Here is a 24,082-nt window from a genome sequence, read left to right as displayed (position 1 = left end):
TGAAACTGTCCCTGAGCCGGGGGTAGACACCTCTCTTGATGTTTTGACAGGAGAGATCAGAATAGAGGAAGTTAAACTGGCGATTGATGGGCTCCGGCTCAAAAAATCGCCAGGACCGGATGGACTAACATCCGAGTATTATAAGACCTTCAAGGACCTCTTGAGTCCCCTCTTGACGGAGGTATTAAATGAGTGTCTTTCCTCGGGCACTCTGCCAAAGTCAATGAGGAGGTCAGCTTTGATCCTTCTGTCAAAGGGTAAAGACTCGAGCCGTATTGAGAACTGGCGTCCCATAGCACTTCTCAATACGGACAGGAAGGTTCTGGCAAAAGTGCTGTTTAATCGGTTGGTCAAGTTTGCACCCCAGCTCCTCTCGGGGGCCCAGCATTGCTCTGTTCCAGGCCGTAGCACCTTTAGCGCTGTTCTTGGTGTCCGGGAGGCAGTGGAGCAGGGTAGGGCTGGTCACTGGGAGGGGTACTTGCTGTCCTTGGATCAGGCCAAAGCGTTTGATCGGGTTAATCACGAGTACCTCTGGTCAGTCCTTCTGAGATATGGCCTGCCAGTGGGGTTTGTTGATTGGCTGCGAACATTGTATGCAGGGGCTGAGACTTTCCCGCTGGTGAACGGTTGGCTTGGCCGCCCTTTTGAGGTGGGTTCCGGTGTCCGTCAGGGCTGTCCTCTAAGTCCCCTGTTGTACGTGTTTGCGATAGATCCCTTTCTTAGGAGGGTTGATCGTGGACCTATAGCAGGGGTCGGGATGGACCGGGCGGTGCCGGAGGCTACCCTGAGGGCAGTGGCATACGCCGATGATGTCACGCTCTTCGTATCCTCAAGGGAGGAGGCGGAGTTTGTGGTGTCGGAGGTGGATGCCTACTCAGAGGCATCCGGGTCCAGAGTCAACTGGGATAAGTGCGAAAGTCTCTGGTTAGGAAGGGGGGATCCTGTGTTTGATCTCCCGGACACTCTTCCGGTGCCCCAGACTTCAGCAAAAGTTCTTGGCATCAAATTTGGCCAGGGGGATTACCCCATGCAAAATTGGGTAGACAGGCTGGATGGTGCCACTCAGAAGGTAAACCAGTGGAAGGGTTGGTCTTTGACCCTTCGGGAAAGAGTTAGCCTGATCAAAACATACCTGCTCCCGTTATTCATCTACCTGGGCAGCGTATGCATTTTGCCAGAACCTCTCTGGACCCGGGTCTACAACCTGTTCTTCCTAATGTTGTGGGGGAATAGGTTGAACCTGATCAGGAGAGATGTTACATACCGCACGAGGAGACTAGGGGGGTTATCTATGGTCAACCCCGTGGTGTTTCTTGTAGACACCTTTTTTAAGATCAACATAGGCAACCTCTGGCAAGAAAGGGCTCCTCTGTGGGTCTACTCCTGCCGGGGATGGTTTCGGCCCTTCTTCCAGGAATGGGAGACAGGAGGGCGAGTGAAGGACCTTCGCACGCAGCATGGATATCTCCCGGCTTACGCTACCTTGGTTCTGAAGGTGATACGCCGGTGGGGTCTGGGGATGTGGGAGATCAGGACTCTGACGAGGAGGCTCCTCGACGAAAGAGTCCTGTTGACCCGTTTCCAGAAGCCCCTGGCGCTCAAGGACTGCCCAAGTCGGGACCTGGAGGGAGGGTTACGTTTACTGAATTCAACCCGGGTCCCCGTGAAGTTCTGGGACTTGGCTTGGCGCTGCTTTCACGGGAGACTGTATGTAAGGGGTAACTTGAAGAGCAGGCCTCTGATTGACAGGGGTTGCCCCCGTCAGGAGTGCAGCGACGTGCTGGAAAGCATGGAGCATTTCCTGCTTCAGTGCCCCTTTAATACAGAGGTATACCAACGGGTAGGGGTCTCCATAGGCTGGCCTCAGCTGGCACACCTCTCCTATGCGGAGTGGGCTTATGGAGCCTTCAGAGGCCTTGGTGGCAGGGACCGCTGCACTTTATTCCTAGTTAGCCTAGTGGTCAGGTTCCACATCTGGAGTGCACGGTGTCTAATCTCGACGGAGCTGAAAGTCCTCCCCGTGGATACGGTATGTAGGAACATCCTGGGTGACCTGGTGAAGGTGCGTTCTTTGGAGTATGAGAGGCTGGGCACATCTAAGGCTTCTCTCCTATGGAGAGGGCTTGTATTTCGTTAGGGACAGTGTTTTCTTAATTTTCTAGGGGAAGAGTAGGGAGAGAGAAGGGACAGGATAGGGAGAGAGGAGGGATAGGGCAGGGACAGTTTTCCATGAAGGGTCAGACTGAGGGGCAGACTAAGGACAGTCTAGGGCAAATTAGGGAGAGAATAGGGAGAAAATGCAAGGGATAGTACATTGTGATGTCTGTGCCCGGCTTATCACCTCCAATCCCGGTGGCGGGCTGTGAGTGCACCATGAAGCTTTTTGTTTTGATTTGGGCAAAATGGAATGAAGTAGGGCTGCAGGAGAGCCGACCTTAGGCTTTCGGGTTATGTATATAGTATATATTATGTATGTTGATATTGGAGTGTATTATGGTTTTGTATATATTGTATATATTCACGTTTTGGGTGGTAGGTAGGTTGGGTGGGGGAGTTGGGGGGGAGTGGGATTCACGCCTTGAGCCGTAGCCTGGCACGTCTCGAACATTGAACTCTGGGCACGGACTGGTGGAGCGGGCATGGCCCCCAGGCTGCGGCGGGCACTGTGTGGTATTTATTAAAAAAAAAAAAAAAAAAAAAACCCTGGTGTGGCTTGGCACGTCCTGAACTTTAGAACTCTGGGCACGGACTGATGGAGCAGGCTTGGCCCCCAAGCTGCACTGGGGACCCAAAAAAAAAAAAAAAAAAAAAAAAAAAAAAATTTTTTTAGTTAGTTTTATGCCAGTTGGCTCAGTCTTTCTGTTTGAATTTGCTTATTTCTGTTGCTATTTCAGTTATTTATGCTGTTTATGTTATTGCTTCCATTTGTTCTGTGTGGGTACAGTGCGGTACGGCTGGACCTGGAGTTATAGTTTACAGGGTTTATGTAGTTTCCTTAGTTTTATATTTTAGGTATATACTTGTATATTGTGTTATATGCTGAGTGTGTATGTGTGTGGGTGTGTACGGCGGGGAGGAAACCCGGATATGGACATTTACTTTGTTTATGGATCACGGACTGTGGGGGAAGGGCCTTATATTGCTTTATATGGTTATTCTTATTGTTACAGTTTGTCTTTGTTGTGTTTTTTACTTTTATAATAAAAGATCTACAGGATGTAACTCAGGATCAGTACAGGATAAGTAATGTATCTATACAGTGACTCCACCAGCAGCAGAATAGTGAGTGCAGCTCTGGGGTATAATACAGGATAAGTAATGTATGTACACAGTGACTTCAGCAGCAGAATAGTGAGTGCAGCTCTGGAGTATAATACAGGATAAGTAATGTATGTACACAGTGACTCCATCAGCAGAATAGTGAGTGCAGCTCTGGAGTATAATACAGGATGTAACTCAGGGTCAGTACAGGATAAGTAATGTATGTACACTGTGACTCCCCCAGCAGAATAGTGAGTGCAGCTCTGCAGTATAATATAGTATGTAACTCAGGATCAATGCAGGATAAGTAATGTATGTACACAGTAACTCCACCAGCAGAATAGTGAGTGCAGCTCTGGAGTATAATACAGGATGTAATTCCGGGTCAGTACAGGATAAGTAATGTATGTACACAGTGACTCCACCAGCAGAATAGTGAGTGCAGCTCTGGAGTATAATACAGGATGTAACTCAGGAGCAGTACAGGATAAGTAATGTATGTACACAGTGACTCCAGCAGCAGAATAGTGGGTGCAGCTCTGGAGTATAATACAGGATGTAACTCAGGAGCAGTACAGGATAAGTAATGTATGTACACAGTGACTCCATCAGCAGAATAGTGAGTGCAGCTCTGCAGTATAATACAGGATGTAACTCAGGAGCAGTACAGGATAAGTAATGTATCTATGCAGTGACTCCACCAGCAGCAGAATAGTGAGTGCAGCTCTGGGGTATAATACAGGATAAGTAATGTATGTACACAGTGACTCCACCAGCAGAATAGTGGGTGCAGCTCTGGAGTATAATACAGGATGTAACTCAGGAGCAGTACAGGATAAGTAATGTATGTACACAGTGACTCCAGCAGCAGAATAGTGAGTGCAGCTCTGCAGTATAATACAGGATGTAACTCAGGGTCAGTACAGGATAAGTAATATATGTACACAGTGACTCCACCAGCAGAATAGTGAGTGCAGCTCTGGGGCATAAAACAGTATGTAACTCAGGAGCAGTACAGGATAAGTAATGTATGTACACAGTGACTCCAGCAGCAGAATAGTGAGTGCAGCTCCAGAGTATAATACAGGATGTAACTCAGGGTCAGTGCAGGATAAGTAATGTATGTACACAGTGACTCCACCAGAAGAATAGTGAGTGCAGCTCTGGAGTATAATACAGGATGTAACTCAGCAGCAGTACAGGATAAGGTGATGTGTGTACACAGTGACTCCACCAGCAGCAGAATAGTGAGTGCAGCTCTGGAGTATAATACAGGATGTAACTCAGGATCAGTACAGGATAAGGTGATGTGTGTACACAGTGACTCCATCCGCAGAATAGTGAGCGCAGCTCTGCAGTATAATACAGGATGTAACTCAGGAGCAGTACAGGATAAGTAGTAAGTAATGTATGTACACAGTGACTCCACCAGCAGAATAGTGAGTGCAGCTCTGGAGTATAATACATGATGTGACTCAGGGTCAGTACAGGATAAGTAATGTATGTACACAGTGACTCCACCAGCAGAATAGTGAGTGCAGCTCTGGAGTATAATCCACAATGTAACTCAGGGTCAGTACAGGATAAGTAATGTATTTACACAGTGACTCCACCAGCAGAATAGTGAGTGCAGCTCTGGAGTATAATGCGTGATGTAACTCAGGGTCAGTACAGGATAAGTAATCTATGTACACAGTGACTCCACCAGCAGAATAGTGAGTGCAGCTCTTGAGTATAATACAGGATGTAACCCAGGATCAGTACAGGATAAGTAATGTATGTACACAGTGACTCCACCAGCAGAATAGTGGGTGCAGCTCTGGAGTATAATACAGGATGTAACTCAGGAGCAGTACAGGATAAGTAATGTATGTACACAGTGACTCCAGCAGCAGAATAGTGAGTGCAGCTCTGCAGTATAATACAGGATGTAACTCAGGGTCAGTACAGGATAAGTAATATATGTACACAGTGACTCCACCAGCAGAATAGTGAGTGCAGCTCTGGGGCATAAAACAGTATGTAACTCAGGAGCAGTACAGGATAAGTAATATATGTACACAGTGACTCCACCAGCAGAATAGTGAGTGCAGCTCTGGGGCATAAAACAGTATGTAACTCAGGAGCAGTACAGGATAAGTAATGAATGTACACAGTGACTCCAGCAGCAGAATAGTGAGTGCAGCTCCAGAGTATAATACAGGATGTAACTCAGGGTCGGTGCAGGATAAGTAATGTATGTACACAGTGACTCCACCAGAAGAATAGTGAGTGCAGCTCTGCAGTATAATACAGGATGTAACTCAGCAGCAGTACAGGATAAGGTGATGTGTGTACACAGTGACTCCACCCGCAGAATAGTGAGCGCAGCTCTGCAGTATAATACAGGATGTAACTTAGGAGCAGTACAGGATAAGTAATGTATGTACACAGTGACTCCACCAGCAGAATAGTGAGTGCAGCTCTGGAGTATAATCCATGATGTAACTCAGGGTCAGTACAGGATAAGTAATGTATGTACACAGTGACTCCACCCGCAGAATAGTGAGCGCAGCTCTGCAGTATAATACAGGATGTAACTTAGGAGCAGTACAGGATAAGTAATGTATGTACACAGTGACTCCACCAGCAGAATAGTGAGTGCAGCTCTGGAGTATAATCCATGATGTAACTCAGGGTCAGTACACGATAAGTAATGTATGTACACAGTGACTCCACCAGCAGAATAGTGAGTGCAGCTCTGGAGTATAATACAGGATGTAACTCAGGAGCAGTACAGGATAAGGTGATGTGTGTACACAGTGACTCCACCCGCAGAATAGTGAGCGCAGCTCTGCAGTATAATACAGGATGTAACTCAGGAGCAGCACAGGATAAGTAGTAAGTAATGTATGTACACAGTGACTCCACTAGCAGAATAGTGAGTGCAGTTCTGCAGTATAATACAGGATGTAACTCAGGGTCAGTGCAGGATAAGTAATGTATGTACACAGTGACTCCACCAGCAGAATAGTGAGTGCAGCTCTGGAGTATAATACAGGATGTAACTCAGGATCAGTACAGGATAAGTAATGTATGTACACAGTGACTCCACCAGCAGAATAGTGAGTGCAGCTCTGGAGGATAATACAGGATGTAACTCAGGGTCAGTGCAGGATAAGTAATGTATGTACACAGTGACTCCACCAGCAGAATACTGAGTGCAGCTCAGGGGTATAATACAGGATGTAACTCAGGATCAGTACAGGATAAGTAATGTATGTACACAGTGACTCCACCAGCAGAATAGTGAGTGCAGCTCTGGAGTATAATACAGGATGTAACTCAGGATCACTACAGGATAAGTAATGTATGTACACAGTGACTCCACCAGCAGAATAGTGAGTGCAGCTCTGGAGTATAATACAGGATGTAACTCAGGATCAGTACAGGATAAGTAATGTATGTACACAGTGACTCCACCAGCAGAATAGTGAGTGCAGCTCTGGAGTATAATACAGGATGTAACTCAGGATCACTACAGGATAAGTAATGTATGTACACAGTGACTCCACCAGCAGAATAGTGAGTGCAGCTCTGGGGTATAATACAGGAAGTAACTACGGATCAGTACAGGATAAGGAATGTATGTACACAGTGACTCCAGCAGCAGAATAGTGAGTGCAGCTCTGGAGTATAATACAGGATGTAACTAAGGATCAGTGCAGGATAAGTAATGTATGTACACAGTGACTCCACCAGCAGAATAGTGAGTGCAGCTCTGGAGTATAATACAGGATGTAACTCAGGATCACTACAGGATAAGTAATGTATGTACACAGTGACTCCACCAGCAGAATAGTGAGTGCAGCTCTGCAGTATAATACAGGATGTAACTCAGCAGCAGTACAGGATAAGGTGATGTGTGTACACAGTGACTCCACCCGCAGAATAGTGAGCGCAGCTCTGGAGTATAATACAGGATGTAACTTAGGAGCAGTACAGGATAAGTAATGTATGTACACAGTGACTCCACCAGCAGAATAGTGAGTGCAGCTCTGGAGTATAATCCATGATGTAACTCAGGGTCAGTACAGGATAAGTAATGTATGTACACAGTGACTCCACCCGCAGAATAGTGAGCGCAGCTCTGCAGTATAATACAGGATGTAACTTAGGAGCAGTACAGGATAAGTAATGTATGTACACAGTGACTCCACCAGCAGAATAGTGAGTGCAGCTCTGGAGTATAATCCATGATGTAACTCAGGGTCAGTACACGATAAGTAATGTATGTACACAGTGACTCCACCAGCAGAATAGTGAGTGCAGCTCTGGAGTATAATACAGGATGTAACTCAGGAGCAGTACAGGATAAGGTGATGTGTGTACACAGTGACTCCACCCGCAGAATAGTGAGCGCAGCTCTGCAGTATAATACAGGATGTAACTCAGGAGCAGCACAGGATAAGTAGTAAGTAATGTATGTACACAGTGACTCCACTAGCAGAATAGTGAGTGCAGTTCTGCAGTATAATACAGGATGTAACTCAGGGTCAGTGCAGGATAAGTAATGTATGTACACAGTGACTCCACCAGCAGAATAGTGAGTGCAGCTCTGGGGTATAATACAGGATGTAACTCAGGATCAGTACAGGATAAGTAATGTATGTACACAGTGACTCCACCAGCAGAATAGTGAGTGCAGCTCTGGAGTATAATACAGGATGTAACTCAGGATCACTACAGGATAAGTAATGTATGTACACAGTGACTCCACCAGCAGAATAGTGAGTGCAGCTCTGGAGTATAATACAGGATGTAACTCAGGATCAGTACAGGATAAGTAATGTATGTACACAGTGACTCCACCAGCAGAATAGTGAGTGCAGCTCTGGAGTATAATACAGGATGTAACTCAGGATCACTACAGGATAAGTAATGTATGTACACAGTGACTCCACCAGCAGAATAGTGAGTGCAGCTCTGGGGTATAATACAGGAAGTAACTACGGATCAGTACAGGATAAGGAATGTATGTACACAGTGACTCCAGCAGCAGAATAGTGAGTGCAGCTCTGGAGTATAATACAGGATGTAACTAAGGATCAGTGCAGGATAAGTAATGTATGTACACAGTGACTCCACCAGCAGAATAGTGAGTGCAGCTCTGGAGTATAATACAGGATGTAACTCAGGATCACTACAGGATAAGTAATGTATGTACACAGTGACTCCACCAGCAGAATAGTGAGTGCAGCTCTGCAGTATAATACAGGATGTAACTCAGCAGCAGTACAGGATAAGGTGATGTGTGTACACAGTGACTCCACCCGCAGAATAGTGAGCGCAGCTCTGGAGTATAATACAGGATGTAACTTAGGAGCAGTACAGGATAAGTAATGTATGTACACAGTGACTCCACCAGCAGAATAGTGAGTGCAGCTCTGGAGTATAATCCATGATGTAACTCAGGGTCAGTACAGGATAAGTAATGTATGTACACAGTGACTCCACCCGCAGAATAGTGAGCGCAGCTCTGCAGTATAATACAGGATGTAACTTAGGAGCAGTACAGGATAAGTAATGTATGTACACAGTGACTCCACCAGCAGAATAGTGAGTGCAGCTCTGGAGTATAATCCATGATGTAACTCAGGGTCAGTACACGATAAGTAATGTATGTACACAGTGACTCCACCAGCAGAATAGTGAGTGCAGCTCTGGAGTATAATACAGGATGTAACTCAGGAGCAGTACAGGATAAGGTGATGTGTGTACACAGTGACTCCACCCGCAGAATAGTGAGCGCAGCTCTGCAGTATAATACAGGATGTAACTCAGGAGCAGCACAGGATAAGTAGTAAGTAATGTATGTACACAGTGACTCCACTAGCAGAATAGTGAGTGCAGTTCTGCAGTATAATACAGGATGTAACTCAGGGTCAGTGCAGGATAAGTAATGTATGTACACAGTGACTCCACCAGCAGAATAGTGAGTGCAGCTCTGGAGTATAATACAGGATGTAACTCAGGATCAGTACAGGATAAGTAATGTATGTACATAGTGACTCCACCAGCAGAATAGTGAGTGCAGCTCTGGAGTATAATACAGGATGTAACTCAGGGTCAGTGCAGGATAAGTAATGTATGTACACAGTGACTCCACCAGCAGAATAGTGAGTGCAGCTCTGGAGTATAATACAGGATGTAACTCAGGATCAGTACAGGATAAGTAATGTATGTACACAGTGACTCCACCAGCAGAATAGTGAGTGCAGCTCTGGAGGATAATACAGGATGTAACTCAGGGTCAGTGCAGGATAAGTAATGTATGTACACAGTGACTCCACCAGCAGAATACTGAGTGCAGCTCAGGGGTATAATACAGGATGTAACTCAGGATCAGTACAGGATAAGTAATGTATGTACACAGTGACTCCACCAGCAGAATAGTGAGTGCAGCTCTGGAGTATAATACAGGATGTAACTCAGGATCACTACAGGATAAGTAATGTATGTACACAGTGACTCCACCAGCAGAATAGTGAGTGCAGCTCTGGGGTATAATACAGGAAGTAACTACGGATCAGTACAGGATAAGGAATGTATGTACACAGTGACTCCAGCAGCAGAATAGTGAGTGCAGCTCTGGAGTATAATACAGGATGTAACTAAGGATCAGTGCAGGATAAGTAATGTATGTACACAGTGACTCCACCAGCAGAATAGTGAGTGCAGCTCTGGAGTATAATACAGGATGTAACTCAGGATCACTGCAGGATAAGTAATGTATGTACACAGTGACTCCACCAGCAGAATAGTGAGTGCAGCTCTGGAGTATAATACAGGATGTAACTCAGGATCAGTACAGGATAAGTAATGTATGTACACAGTGACTCCACCAGCAGAATAGTGAGTGCAGCTCTGGAGTATAATACAGGATGTAACTCAGGATCAGTACAGGATAAGTAATGTATGTACACAGCGACTCCACTTTGTACATGTAACCTGTCACATCACGCTCCGGTCTGGATACAGTTTTGGTCACCGGGTTCTGATGCAGGTAACACCTCTGTTAATTTCACATCCTGAACTAAACATTGTTACATTAATTAAGAGCTAATAAATCCCTTGTGCGGATCTCCTTTCATGCAGCGATAATCAACGGTGCCAATTAAGCGTAATCACAACATCTGTGTAGACGGAGGAGAAGCGCCCAGATCACCGGTGCCGGGAGCGCTGAGAGTCTACGGAGATATAAATCTACGCCACTTTACCTCATTACTGCAAGATAAATACCCACAACGGAGAAGAGCGTTCAGCCACTCGTATCCGCGCCCTCCAGCCCTTCCCCCGTCCCAAGTACAGAAGTCTCATCTGTCCATCCCATCTCCGGCCGCTCATTCCTTCTCCAATGCGAAGATGTGACATAACTGCGTCAGCCACAAAATCAGTGCGATCCTCCGCGGTCAGCATGGGTCTAGGGGCGCGGGGGCCGGAGGACACTATGGGCCAATGTCAGGTAGACTTACAATCACAGAGGTTACTCTTTATGGTGATGTCATATCTTGTGAAGGCCAATCATGCAGCCTATCCACTCACTAGAGATCAGCAGTGACATCACTGAGAACGCAGCCTATCCATCACTAGAGAGCAGCGGTGACATCACTGAGAACGCAGCCTATCGACTCACTAGAGATCAGCGGTCACATCACTAAGAATACAATTTCTCAACTTACTGGAGAGCAGAGGCGACATAACTAAGAATGTAGCCTTAACCAATCACTAGAGAGCAGCAGTGACATCATTGAGATTGCAGCCTATTCATTACTAGAAAGCAGCGGTGACATCACTGAGAATGCAGCATAATCATCACTATAGAGCAGCGGTGACATCACTGACAATTTAGCCTATCCAATCACTAGAGAGCAGCTGCGACATAACTAAGAATGCTGCCTTATCCATTCACTAGAGAGCAGTGATGACATTACTCAGAATGCAGCCTACCCATTCACTAGAGGGCAGCGGTGACATTACTAAAAATGCAGAATATCCAATCACTAAAAGAGCAGCGGTGACATCACTGAGAATGCAAGCTATCTATCACTAGAGAGCAGCGGTGACATCACTGAGATTGTAGCCTATCCATCACTAGAGAGCAGCGGTGACATCATTGAGAATGCAGCCTATCCACTCACTAGAGATCAGCGGTGACATCACTGAGAATGCAACCTATCAAATCACTAGAGAGCAGCGGTGACATCACTGAGAATGCAGCCTATCCATCACTAGAGAGCAGCGGTGACATGACTGAGAATGCAGTCTATCCATCACTAGAGAGCAGCGGTGACATCACTGAGAATGCCGCCTATCCATCACTATAGAGCAGCGGTGACATCACTAAAAATGCAGCCTATCCATCACTAGAGAGCAGCGGTGACATCACTGAGAATGCAGCCTATCCATCACTAGAGAGCAGCGGTGACAATGACCATAACTGATATGTACGGCACGTGTTGAGTACCTGGGAGTTGACGGACTGGCCCATCGGTATACGGGAACATTCCAGAGCATACTGCTTCACACAGAAGTAACATCCCTGCGGGACAGACACAAATCATTAGCTCAACGAGACCAGCACCACTGCACCCAGCATTCCCAATTCCCTGCCACTGTACAACCTGAAAGGAGAGTTCCATGAGCACGATTCCTCCAGGCAGCGCCCTCTGCAGGTGATAGGTGATGACTGTAGAACCTGGACTCTGCTGGGTAGAGACACAATCATGTAGGAATCATTCTTATTACTGCCATTTCCGAGGATCACCGAAGGGGGCGCTGTTCTATTTGCTCAGCAGTTAGCTGTTCAGGGTTGCCCGGATCCTGCAGGGACTGGGGGCCCCTTTTGCCAATAGACCCCAAGGTCTAAATTTGAGGTCCCCTTTAACCCTTTCCTGGCCTAGGACCTAGATGTACATTTACACCCTACGCCATCTGCAGCGGGACCCGGCTGTGACTGACAGCCGGCCTCCAGCTGCAACAGCGGGGATCAGTGAGATCACGGCATGTAAAGGCCTCACAGAGGAAGGTTGTTCCCTCCGTGACGTCATTAGCCCTCCATCGTGTAATCACGGAGGGCTGATGAGTTGCCATGACAACCGAACACCAGACAATGGAATCCGGGTCTACTATGGTCTGTGACGCAGTACAGAAGCGCTGCAGTATGTTATCAGAGCATTGCTGGTTCAAGTCCCCTACAGGGACGTAAAAAATAAAAACACAACATAAACACCCCCCAAAAAAAGCAGCGTCACTAAGGGGTTAATCAAATGCACCGTGTGAATTGATGCTAAAAACGACAGACTGCAGGGTGCTTACGACGAACGCGACGGGTGGGCAGTGTTACACAGGAGATGCTCCACCTAGAGTGACAGGAGGAGTTACCTTAGGACTGCCCTCATTCTTGGGCTTGGAAGGTCTGTTCTCTGGAGCCAAGGAGACCACCGCTCTGATCCGCGCCGTGCTGCAAGTACAGGTAATACAGACTGTAAGTCGGGGGCGGCCAGAGGATAACCAGTTGTGGTCGGTACAGAAAGAAGCAGCTTGTGAGAAGATTCGGACTCTGCTCTAGAAAAACATTACCCCACCACCACCACCACCACCACCACCACCACCACCACCACCACCATCACCACCACCATCACCACCACCACCACCATAGGTCTTCCGCTGCGGATCCACATGCAGAATCCGACCCGCTTACTAGTGGGCATTGGGCCTTAAGCCCCTTAACAGCTTTGCTGGGCTCCTATATTAAATACGTCAGATGATACTTCCAAAATAAGCTTGCTGCATACAGTGAACTAGCAAGGAATGCTGGGAGATTTCAGCTCTGAAGCCTATAGAATTGTGAATACCGCTCTGGGTAATATAGATTGACTGCTGTGGCTGCAGCGGCAGAGTATTTCTTCCATGCACTTCCTGGTCAGGGCACTCACCTGCGGGCGGGCGAGGCGGGGCGCAGCTGCACCAGTATGAACCCCGTGCTCTGCAGGTACTGGATGTACTGCTGCATGAAGGCGGTGCACAGTTCCTGCAGCCAGGGCTCTTCTTTAGCTTTGCTGGGGGGCATGTCTGCCGAATCACAGCTGTGACTACGGTCCCGGCCGGACGCGCCGGAGTCATTGGAGCGATGTCGCTTCTAGAAGAAAACAGTGACCTGTAGTGCTATCCACCCATAATCCCCTGCAGCCTGATGGGGGTTGTAGTACTGCAGGTACCAGCATGGGCATACAGAGCTGGAGGAACCACAACCCACCTTTCCTTCGCTCCTGCCTTGGTCACTCTGGACTTGCGCTTGAAAGGATGGATCAAAAAGCAGCGGGGTGGCGCAGTAATGGACCAGCCGGGCGGACTGCTTCAGGGTGTCGAGGTCCGCAGCCTGCGGGGAGATACATCAGATACCGCAGATCAGTGCAGGAATATATACAGATCATATAACCCGTCCACTACGCCACGCAGAGGGCACGGCAGCCGGCTCTTTACCTCAATCTGATGGCTGATAACAGAGAGCAACAGATATAACCTAGATATAGAAAGGGTGATGCCTCAATCCTACTGTGGTACAGTATAAAAGTATTTATAATAATCCATCCATTACACTAACAGTGCCATGCAGCACCCATGTACTGTACCCCGCTGTATACAGTGCCCAGGTAGTGCCATGCAGCACCCATGTACTGTACCCCACTGTATAAAGTGCCCAGATAGTGCAATGTATTGTACTCCAGTGTATACAGTGCCCAGATTGTACCATGCAGCACCCATGTACTGTACTCTAATGTATACAGTGCCCAGATAGTGCCATGCAGCACCCATGTACTGTACTTCAAGGTATCCAGTGCCCAGATAGTGCCATGCAGCAGCCAGGTACTGTACTCTGATGTATACAGTGCCCAGATAGTGCCATGGAGCAGCCAGGTACTGTACTCTGATGTATACAGTGCCCATATAGTGCCATGCAGCACCCATGTACTGTACTTCAAGGTATCCAGTGCCCAGATAGTGCCATGCAGCAGCCAGGTACTGTACTCTGATGTATACAGTGCCCAGATAGTGCCATGGAGCAGCCAGGTACTGTACTCCAAGGTATCCAGTGCCCAGATAGTGCCATGCAGCAGCCAGGTACTGTACTCTGATGTATCCAGTGCCCAGATAGTGCCATGCAGCAGCCAGGTACTGTACTCTGATGTATCCAGTGCCCAGATAGTGCCATGCAGCAGCCAGGTACTGTACTCTGATGTATACAGTGCCCAAATAGTGCCATGCAGCAGGCAGGTACTGTACTCTGATGTATACAGTGCCCAGACAGTGCCCTGCATGGCCCGGGTAGGACCCACTGCACAGCTGGGTAATGATTAATTATTAAGAGATATCATTTAGCAGTGCACCTCTGCACCAACAGGGGGCTAATACGTTTTCATAGCACGGTGCTCAGGTGTGCATCTCTCCTGTATGCTATTAGTAGGGCGCTGGCCCTTTAAAGAGGTTATTCCACCAAAACCCTCTATTACCTACCGGTATCCACAGGATAACTGATAAATGTATCACTGGTGATCGAACTCCAGGGACCCCCCAAGGACCAAAAGAACAGCGTGCACCAAATTCCTCCAGTGACCGGAGCAGTGGCGTGTACAAGTGAGCGCAGCGCCATTAACCTCTATGGGACTGAGGAGACAGCCGCGCTATGGCTTCTCTCAGCAGTAAGAGAGTGGTGGGGCGGTCAGACATGGGCACCATCACTCCATTCACAAGGGGAGCCCCGGGACAGCCAGCCTCATGATCCCTGTGTGTCCCGGCGGTCAGACCCCCGTGATCAACCACTTATCACCAAACCTGTGGAAGGAAGGCAGACGGTTTTGGTGGGAAACTGCTATGAAGTCTGGCAGCGACAGACCGGCGATGGAGCGCCACTCACGCTGATGGGCATGTTAGACTGCGCGGATCGCTGCTGCCACGTCACAAACAGGTTCTCAATCTTCAGCTGCTTCTCCACCTCTGCAAGAAAAAAGTGTCCAAGATTAAGAGTTATACAGACAGGACCATAACCGCAAGATGACCCAGACCCCGACCCCTGGGGGAGGGGGGGGGGCGATTCAAATTTCGAGTGATAATCGTCCCATGTAAATGATCGCATTGGCACTTTGTGATAAATAATCGGTTTGGGCACTCGGTCTCTATGAGGTTCACCATCACTGATTTAGACCTATATAAAGTATCTCAGTTGGTTATTCTAGTACACGAGTCCTGGCTTCCAGGTGATTCGGATGTGTAGTTAATACTTCCAGAAATCAGGCGGCTATACATTCAGATATTGAATTGGTAATGAGGGATAGTTACTGTATTCCCAGAATATAACAGGAGCTTTCTGTTGGGATCGCCCTTGTCAGGACGGTTACGCTGTTTTGGTACGGTCAGACTAGGGATAGTTTTACCTCGCCCCCCTCCCTCCTCTTCTTTGTATAGGACTATATACCACAGGTTATACTAAGGTTATACTAAAGGTTAAATTTTAATGGTAATCCCTCGGCCAAACTCATTTAAAAAACAGGTCTGTTAAATGGACATCCGAGAGCCTTCGCATCCACGCCCGTCACCCACGGAGTATAATGCTAAAAACAACGATTTCCGTTTTCTTAATGTAAATAATCCCGCAGACGTCTGCATTATTGTTTTCGGAGAAAAAGTGTAAATCTAACTGAACGGCTCGGGAACTCAGAAATCAATGGGGCTTAAAACAGAGGTTTTTGGGTTTTTTTAATTTTGCGGCTCCTCTAATGGGAATCCAACCCGGCGCTGTGAACGACCTCATCTATATACCTTTTTAGGGTAATGGTTCCATGGCGACTTACGTGGCACAACCTTGGGCCCCATTTGCACGGAGCAATTACAACAGACCGCAAGACAAACTCCACTGACTTATAGCATTACAGTAAATGCTATGACATCGCGGCCGCAGTTCATGTAACACGGATTGTCGTGTCATGAAAAAAAAAGAGAAGTGACGTGTCAATTCATGAAAACGAAATTGCGCCGGGGGTCGGCATGTAAATTTGCCACACTGACTGGGGATAAATCCACATATAAGTAATGGCTCAACCTCAGAGTTCTGCTATGGTGTCAATGGAGCAGACGGCGGGCCGGGGCTCGATGGCGACTCGGAAAAATTCAATGTGGATCCGCCACCTAACAGCCCCGTGTGAATGAGGCTTAATGGGTTTCCCTATGGAAAAAGTTGTACGATGATAGCAAAAAAATCACCTGCCGGGCGGAACAGTCCGTGATATTATTGTCGCCATGGAGCCCCGCCTACACGCCGTCTCTCCGGTCCATTTTGCTTTCCCTTCTCACCTCTTCTTTCGGTACTTTTAATCTCCAGAAACTGCGCTCCATGGCGGGAGACGGTGTCCGCCTCCACAGATAGGTGCATCGGCTTTATGGGGAGGACGTCCCTGAGAACCTCATCGAAAGGCACAATGTCCGGGGGATAGTGCATGGACGGCAGACTGCGGACGGAGGTTCCCAGCCGCGTCTGCTCCTTGTAAGGTGGGGGGGTGGGGCTTTTGATAAGAGCGTCAACTTCTAGGGTGGAGTTCAGGAAGGGGTTGGGATCCTGAGAAGAAGAAGATACAAAACAGTGACAGTCAATATGTAAAATAATATGTGAACTAGGCAAGGTTGGCTTAAAGGGCCGGCGTCCTGTCATAAAGCATAAACATTGCAGAACGAAAAGTTCAGCCATTTCCTAACAGACTTTGTACTTCACTTCCTGCAGCGGTGTACGCTGGACTGGGATAGGGGAGGTTTTAGGGCTCTGAATGCAAACAATGACATTTTAGTCACTGACAGCAAGCAGAGATCTTGAAGACAATGAAGAAATGAATCAGGAACCTTATTAGAAAACTCATGAACTTTTTATTACACGATAATCAGAGGGGTTTACCAAAATGGACTTATTGCCTATCCGGTCTATCTCACCGCTGAGACCCCCACTGATCCTGGGAACTAGAGGGGGTCCGGCGTCCCCCTCTTCTTGTCACTGCAATGTCGCTGCAGCCACCAGCAGTGATGTGGAATCTGATCGCTCTACCACCTAAATAAAGTATAACGTGTGACGAACAACCGCGGTCCGGATTACTTGGATGGGTAAAACCTTTACAGAGTTACTATCTCTTAAAGCGATACACACCAAAGTTCCAAAATTTGGCCTTCTCATTAAGGGACAGGCCAGCTTGGTCTTGAAGGGGTTAACAGGGACGAAACAAGTTACCTGCTTGCTCTCCTCGTGCCAGGGGGTGTCTGAAAAGCAGTAGTGATGGAAGAGCCCCAGCTTCTGACTCAGGAGACAGTGCACCACGTGCGCCCGGGCATTCTGCCACTGGATCAGACGGACCAGGGAGCGGCTCAGCGATGCGCCGAGGTCTGGCGACCAGTTGTACGTGTAGAGGGTCAGCTGACCAAGAAGAAAAACGGAGATGTGAATCCGGCCGAGACGGGAGTCTGAAAATCTGGAGACGATCACGCATGCCGTTCTCTGAAGTGTTACCTTTTTGTCCTGGATGTCAATGATCAGGAACCTTTGTCGAGGCACCAGTCCCCGCGGCGAGGCAGTCAGGTCCAGCGGTCGATCAGCGGGGTCCAGCTCCATGGCCTCGAAGCGCTGGAATCCCTTCTGAGCTGCGATGCAAAAATAATCCGTAAGAAGAAACTGCAGACGGTCCACTAAATTATAAATCCCTTTCACTCTCGTGTGGCATCCGGGCACCAAACACAAATACAGCGGGCAAAAGACAACTGGTGAATACCCCAAGTATCGGGGGGAAACCCTGCAGTCCGGCAGAGCTGATCCAGGGCTTTACTAATGCTCTTCTACACCATCTCATTAGCATAAGAGGGTGGGGTCTGAAATCATGTCATGATTAGAGGGCGGGGTCAGAAATCATGTCATGATTAGAGGGCGGGGTCAGAAATCATGTCATGATTAGAGGGCGGGGTCAGAAATCATGTCATGATTAGAGGGCGGGGTCAGCAGTAATCTCATTATCATTAGAGGGCGGATTCAGTGGAGTCATCTCATTAGCATTAGAGGGCGGGGTCAGTGGAGTCATCTCATTAGCATTAGAGGGCGGGGTCAGAAAACATATCATGATTAGAGGGCAGGATTGGAACCATCTTGCAGGGGAATCTCATTATCATTAGAGGGCGGGGTCAGCAGTTATCTCATTATTAGAGGGCGCGGTCTGAAGAGCAATCTCATTATCAGAGTAGGCGGGGTCAGCAGTCATCTCATTATCATTAGAAAGTCGGTTTAGAGTAATCTCATTATCATTAGAGGAAAGATTCTGTGAAATCTGACTATCAAAGGGTGGGTTCAGAGTCATCTCACTATCAGAGGGTGGAGTCAGCCATCATCTCATTAAAGGCCCATTTACACGTTACGATTATCGCTCACAATTTGCTCAATCGGGTAAAAGTGAGCAATAGTCATTAAATGTAAACGTGCGGCCATTGAGCGCCATTCGTTCACTTGTCTGACTGAAGGAATACCATTTAAATGAAGCGAAAAGCAAACAAACTAACAACCATTTTTATGTCGTCTGAAACTCAGTGCTAAAAGACAAGTGAGCGGAGAGCGCACCGTGGCTGCACTTTTACACGCAATGATTAGCGCTCACTTTCGCCCGTTTGAACGGATTTTGAGCGATAATCATCACATGTAAACGGGCCTTCTGATTGTTTGCCTTGCATAAACACAATGGCTACTTATTTACTTGTGCCGCAGAAGACAATGGCTTATCTTCACACTGATTAGAAACCTGCCAGGCCAGAGATTCCTCACATAAACACACGCCCAGCTGTGCAAACAACATATACAGGGTTTACTTTAGAGGAAACTTACACGTTGTCAGCTTGCAGCCCTCATCATCCCTTGTATACGCTGGGAGTAAAGAGAACATTCCCCATCATCAGTCGGAGGGGATGTGTTGTGGTCAGTAGTGTGCATGTAACAGTATGTACTATATGGATACACAGTGGTATATCAGCTTATAGTACACCCACATCTGATCAGCGTTTAAAAGTTCACATGTAGAATTAAAGGGGTCTTCTGGCAGGGGGCAGGGAATGGTGCAAAAAAAAAAAAGCCAAACTTGCCTCTTGAATAGCCTCCTCGACTCCTGCGCTCCAGATAAAGGTGCAGCAGTCATGTGCCCTTCCATGTGCTGTTCAGCCAATCACAGGCTTCAGAAGTGAGACTGCCATGAACAGCATGTGACCACTGGGATCGCAGCATGGACCAAGGCTCCTATGCTGGACCGAGGGCTACTTAAGGAGGAGAGTATGGCTTATTTTATTTCCTGTTCCTAGGCCCCGAAGACCCCCTTTAATCTCCATATCGGACGTCTCATTTAAAGGGGTTGTACCAAAAACCACTCCATCACATAGGTGCTGTAAGTCCGATTGGTAGGCGTTTCACTGCAAACAAGGGTCCCATGTCTTCTTCTCTTCTTCACTGCACCCCCCGAAGTGAGGAGGAGATTAGATGGAGCAGTGTCACTCCATTCGTTTTCAATGGGACTGCCGGAGATAGCTGAGCATTGGTACTGTTTCCATGAGTCCCGGTGAAATGAATGGAGCGGTGCTGCACATGTGTGACTGCTACTGCATGTGACACTACTGAAGGTGCAGTGAGCCCACAGTGATGAGAAGAGGGGATTAGTGAAGGTCTCAGCAGTGTTTTTGGTACAATCCCTTTACAAGGTCCATAACATATTCTGACACCCACCAATACCTTCCTGCTGCTCGTATCTGTATTAGTATTGGAGGTGGTTTGGTTACTCTCAGTGTATACAGGAACCTCACCTTGTTCGGTGTTGTATCTCCACTGGCGAAAGTTACGCCCCAATAGTATCAGCTCACGGACCGCCGCCGGTTGAGATGGACTCTGCTGGTTTATAGAGAAAGGCACAAATGCCGGACCTTCTAGGCCACTGCTAAAAAAAAATCATAGAATTAAAAAACGTGTTGTTCGAGACTGAAGGAAAACATTTTAGGGGCGGGGCATTGTGCAAAATGAAGGCAAATTCACCTCCTTAAAGTGAACCCGTCATTAACTCTTACAATGATCCGTGATAAAATCTACCAGCGCCGCTCATGAGATTTCCTTCGCTATTGGCGTTGTACTCCGAGCCGCGGTTCCTCTACAATCTGCTTTCTAAGTTTTCCAATGAGCTGAAAAGCGTCATATTTTGCAGAAAAGACTCCAATTTTTCCCTCAGCGCCGCGCCCCGCACGCTGGTACTGGATTGTCAGACATATGGATTTCTCTTCTTGGCTGTAATCCCGCGCAGGCGCCATAGCAAACCCTGCCGGCGCCCCGAGCTCTCCTTTACTAGCTGAAACTTCAGCAGCGTACTGCACAGACGCCTTGAGGATCGTTAGTCCCACTGCGTCCGAGGTCAGAGGACTGTGGGAGTAATGCTCCTCAAGGCGCATGCGCAGTACGCCACTGAAGTCTCTGCAAGTAAGGGAGAGCTGAGACGCACGGGAACGGACAAGGTTTGCTACGGCAACTGTGTGGGATTACAGCGCAGAAGAGAAGTCAGTATGGACGCCGATCAAGAACAGGAGCGATCCTGCACGGCGCTGAGGGGAACATCTCTTCAACTCATTTTAATACAGTGCTGGAAAACTTCAAAAGTAGATGGTAAAGTTGCCGAGACATGGAATACAGAACTAATTAGCGATAAAGGCCCATTAACACTGAAAGATGATCGCTCAAAATTCGCTCAGATGGCAGTTTGAGTGACCGTTCTGAGCGATCACTTTGCATAAACTCTTAAGTAGCTAATTAGCTACTTAAGAGTTCATTAGCGTGTAAATGAAGGCTCCTGCTGTATGCAGATGACAGCTGGAGGTCTGTTATCTGCATTAAGCTAAGAAAATACTATCAGTGCTATCCAGCTGAGAACTCAGCGTGTGGCGCTGATAGGGCTCATCCCTGACTTCAGGCTGACTAGAAGTCAGAGATAAACGAATAGTGCACGAAAAGTGCATGATGGGCAGGAGTTTAGACAGCGAATATTACTCAAAAGATGGCTTTTGAGCGACTTTTGAGCAATAATCGTTGTGTAAATGGGCCTTAAGGAAATCTCATTAGCAGCGCTGTTAAGGGTTTATAGTGGATTGCATTGCAAAAATTTGATGGTGGATTCCATTTAATTGTCCCTGCTGCCCCGATCCTGAAGAAGCCGTGGAGATCATGTGACCTTCATTGTGTACATGACTACTCAGCCAATGGGTGGCTTCAACAGTCATGTGCAATTCATGATAGAATCAATGTTCACACATGGCAGCTGCTTCTGGGATCAGGGGGGCAGGGACTGAGGGGGCGGGGACAACTAAGGAGAGGTGTGGCTTATTTCTTTATTTCATGCCATCCTCCGCCCACACTTTTTTTAACCTCAGAAAACCACTTGAATTGGATGCAGCAATTAAGTTTGTGTAATGAGTAAAATAATAACCCCACCCCCGACCCTCACCACTTTGAATTCACCTCCTCCCTGTCCACAAGTAGGCTACAACTTACTTGCTTTTTTCGAACACTCGGACGCTGGTGTCGCTGGCCAGGGATGTGATGATATTGAAAAGTTCAGTCAGAACAGATGGAAGAAGGAACCGAGAAACGGTCTGAGCGGAGCAGAGCTGAATGGACGGACACCCTGCAGGAGGCAGAAAGAAGTTCAGAGATGTCATCACTTAAAGGGGTTGTCCAGTTACTGTACAACCCCCTTTCAATAGGAGCCCTGGTGTGAAAATACTAAACGAGGGTCATGCTTACCACTCGGCGGGTGCCAGGATCCGGGGGCTGCAGTCCTGCTCTGGTCCTGCTGTTTGTTGTGACAGATGACGTCACAGAAAATCATGTGACTGCCACAGCCAATGAGAGGCTGCAGTGTCCTGTTCTTGTACTCCTGGCATCATGGCGCTCAGGGTGTTAGGCAGATGCCAGGAGAACGGGCTGCAGCGGCCACCAGATCCACAGGAATCTGCAGAGCTGGATCCCAGCGGCTGCGGAGGGGCAAGTATCTCTGTCTCGAACTATCTCGAACCTGATAATGGGGGTCACGTGGCCGCTCTCCTCCTCACTATGGACTCCCCGCACAGAGGAGGCCACTAAATGGAGCGGCAATGCACAGATCTACTCTACCCATCCTCAGTGGGACTGCCAGAGACAGCAGGGCGCTTGCACTCGGCTCTTCCTGTCGGCCCCATTGAGTATGAATACAGCGGCACAGCGCATGTGCAACCGCCATTCCATTCACTCTTCACCTTACTGCGGGAGTCCAGAGTGTGGAGGAAAGTAGGACACGGGACCCCCGCTCTCAGGATCAAGAGGGTCCCAATCAGACTTTTATGATGTATCCTATAAAAAGGTTATAAAAGTCAATTTTGGGATTAATCCTTAATCTGACAGCTGAAAATGAGAAAAAGGCAGATCTGGCATCTCCTGCACCTACCTAGCTGACTCATGAAGTTCATCCACTGCAGGCAGGTGTGGCTGTATAACTGGTGCAGGGTGCCCACATCGCCCTCATCCAGCTGTGCCTGGCGCTTCCTGCATGGGGCACAGATAAAGAGGATTGTGAGTCCGGACATATGAGGTTTCTGCAGGCCTGCTGCTGAGAGACGCTACCTCTGAGCATGCTCCAGGCTGATCCCGGGCCTGTCCGGACAGCTCGGAGCCTTCAGGCTCTCGGTCTTGTGCCGTCGCCTCGTTCGCGGCTCTTCAGTTCGTTCACAGACTATATCGTCGGTGGTTTTCGGGGGACCGAGCTCCGCACTGTCAGGCTTACTCTGGAATTAGCAGAAGACATGGCAGCAGATTTCATGCATTCATATAAAGGGTGTGGAGACTTTTGCAACATTTTTTTCTTTGCTTCAATGAATCTAATGAAAAAAATATTGATTGCTAAAGTCTTCAGACAAATTTTAAATCAAGAGTAATTGCAGAGTTCCTTCCTTTTTCCAGTTCCGATGTATAAGTTGCAAAAGTCTACACACCCTTTAATAAAGTTTCAAACATTTTAGCGTGAATGACAAATAGCGGCATCCTTACCAGCATATCCCAGAAGCTCCTGCGCCCAGCTTTGCTGGGAGGGGTACTTGGGTCTGTGCTGGAAGGCAACGCCGATGGCGGAAGGCTTACAGGGGAAGGGCGGGGCTTGCTGGATGACTGAGCCAATCCGTTCATATCTGGAAGAGACTGCGAGGGGCCCTTTCCTGCAAGCAGAACAAACAAGGCAGATATATGTCGGTCATGGACACTTCTAAACATTGTACACAACAGAGTTAAATGACAGAATTTTGGGCTTCCTGCAGCCACCACTAGGGGGAGCTCAAGGATAAAGGATTTATTATTCAGTGCTATGAAAGGTATAGATATATGCACACTGCTCAACAAAATATTTCAGGATTTCTTAAAGGGGCCGTCCGAGACTTTATAATTGATGATCTATCCTCGACGATCACACTCAATGTCAACAGAGCTGGAAGCTGACGGCTTCGTCCGGAGGGCAGCAGTTCGTAATGCAAGTGCAGTTCTCATTGAATTCAATGCGATACAAACTTGCGGTATCAGCTTGCGGCAGTATTCGCAATGACAGTGGATGCGATATCAGTTGTACCGCAGGCATCCCGAGCAGCAGACCCAGCGATCAACTATGGCTGGAGATATGTGATCAAGAGTTAAGTCCTGGAGAATCCCTTTAACCCCTTAACGACC

The 24,082-nt window shown here is 47.8% G+C and overlaps 1 protein-coding gene across 9 annotated transcripts in view; it reads right to left on the bottom strand.

Moving 5' to 3' along the window:
• The window catches only part of SZT2 (SZT2 subunit of KICSTOR complex), a 178,938-nt gene that overhangs the window by 21,231 nt on the left and 133,625 nt on the right, over positions 1 to 24,082 (bottom strand). For 3 of the 9 annotated variants that reach the window (XM_066597912.1, XM_066597916.1, XM_066597915.1), the window contains 14 exons: positions 23,417 to 23,580; positions 22,994 to 23,154; positions 22,818 to 22,915; positions 21,887 to 22,019; positions 20,161 to 20,291; positions 17,846 to 17,976; positions 17,570 to 17,752; positions 16,651 to 16,912; positions 15,218 to 15,297; positions 13,559 to 13,681; positions 13,239 to 13,441; positions 12,685 to 12,763; positions 11,925 to 12,008; positions 11,768 to 11,842 (listed from right to left, as the gene is read on the bottom strand). In XM_066597912.1, the coding sequence (XP_066454009.1) occupies positions 11,768 to 11,842; positions 11,925 to 12,008; positions 12,685 to 12,763; positions 13,239 to 13,441; positions 13,559 to 13,681; positions 15,218 to 15,297; positions 16,651 to 16,912; positions 17,570 to 17,752; positions 17,846 to 17,976; positions 20,161 to 20,291; positions 21,887 to 22,019; positions 22,818 to 22,915; positions 22,994 to 23,154; positions 23,417 to 23,580 (1,907 nt within the window). The remainder of the gene's footprint in view (positions 1 to 11,767; positions 11,843 to 11,924; positions 12,009 to 12,684; positions 12,764 to 13,238; positions 13,442 to 13,558; positions 13,682 to 15,217; positions 15,298 to 16,650; positions 16,913 to 17,569; positions 17,753 to 17,845; positions 17,977 to 20,160; positions 20,292 to 21,886; positions 22,020 to 22,817; positions 22,916 to 22,993; positions 23,155 to 23,416; positions 23,581 to 24,082) is intronic. The other 6 variants (XM_066597920.1, XM_066597919.1, XM_066597921.1 and 3 more) reach the window with 3 other exon arrangements.

Source organism: Eleutherodactylus coqui, chromosome 3, assembly GCF_035609145.1.
Source record: "Eleutherodactylus coqui strain aEleCoq1 chromosome 3, aEleCoq1.hap1, whole genome shotgun sequence".
Taxonomy (NCBI): Eukaryota; Metazoa; Chordata; class Amphibia; order Anura; family Eleutherodactylidae; genus Eleutherodactylus; species Eleutherodactylus coqui.
Note: the sequence above shows the minus strand (reverse complement) of the source record. Positions and strands in the feature narration are given on the sequence as shown.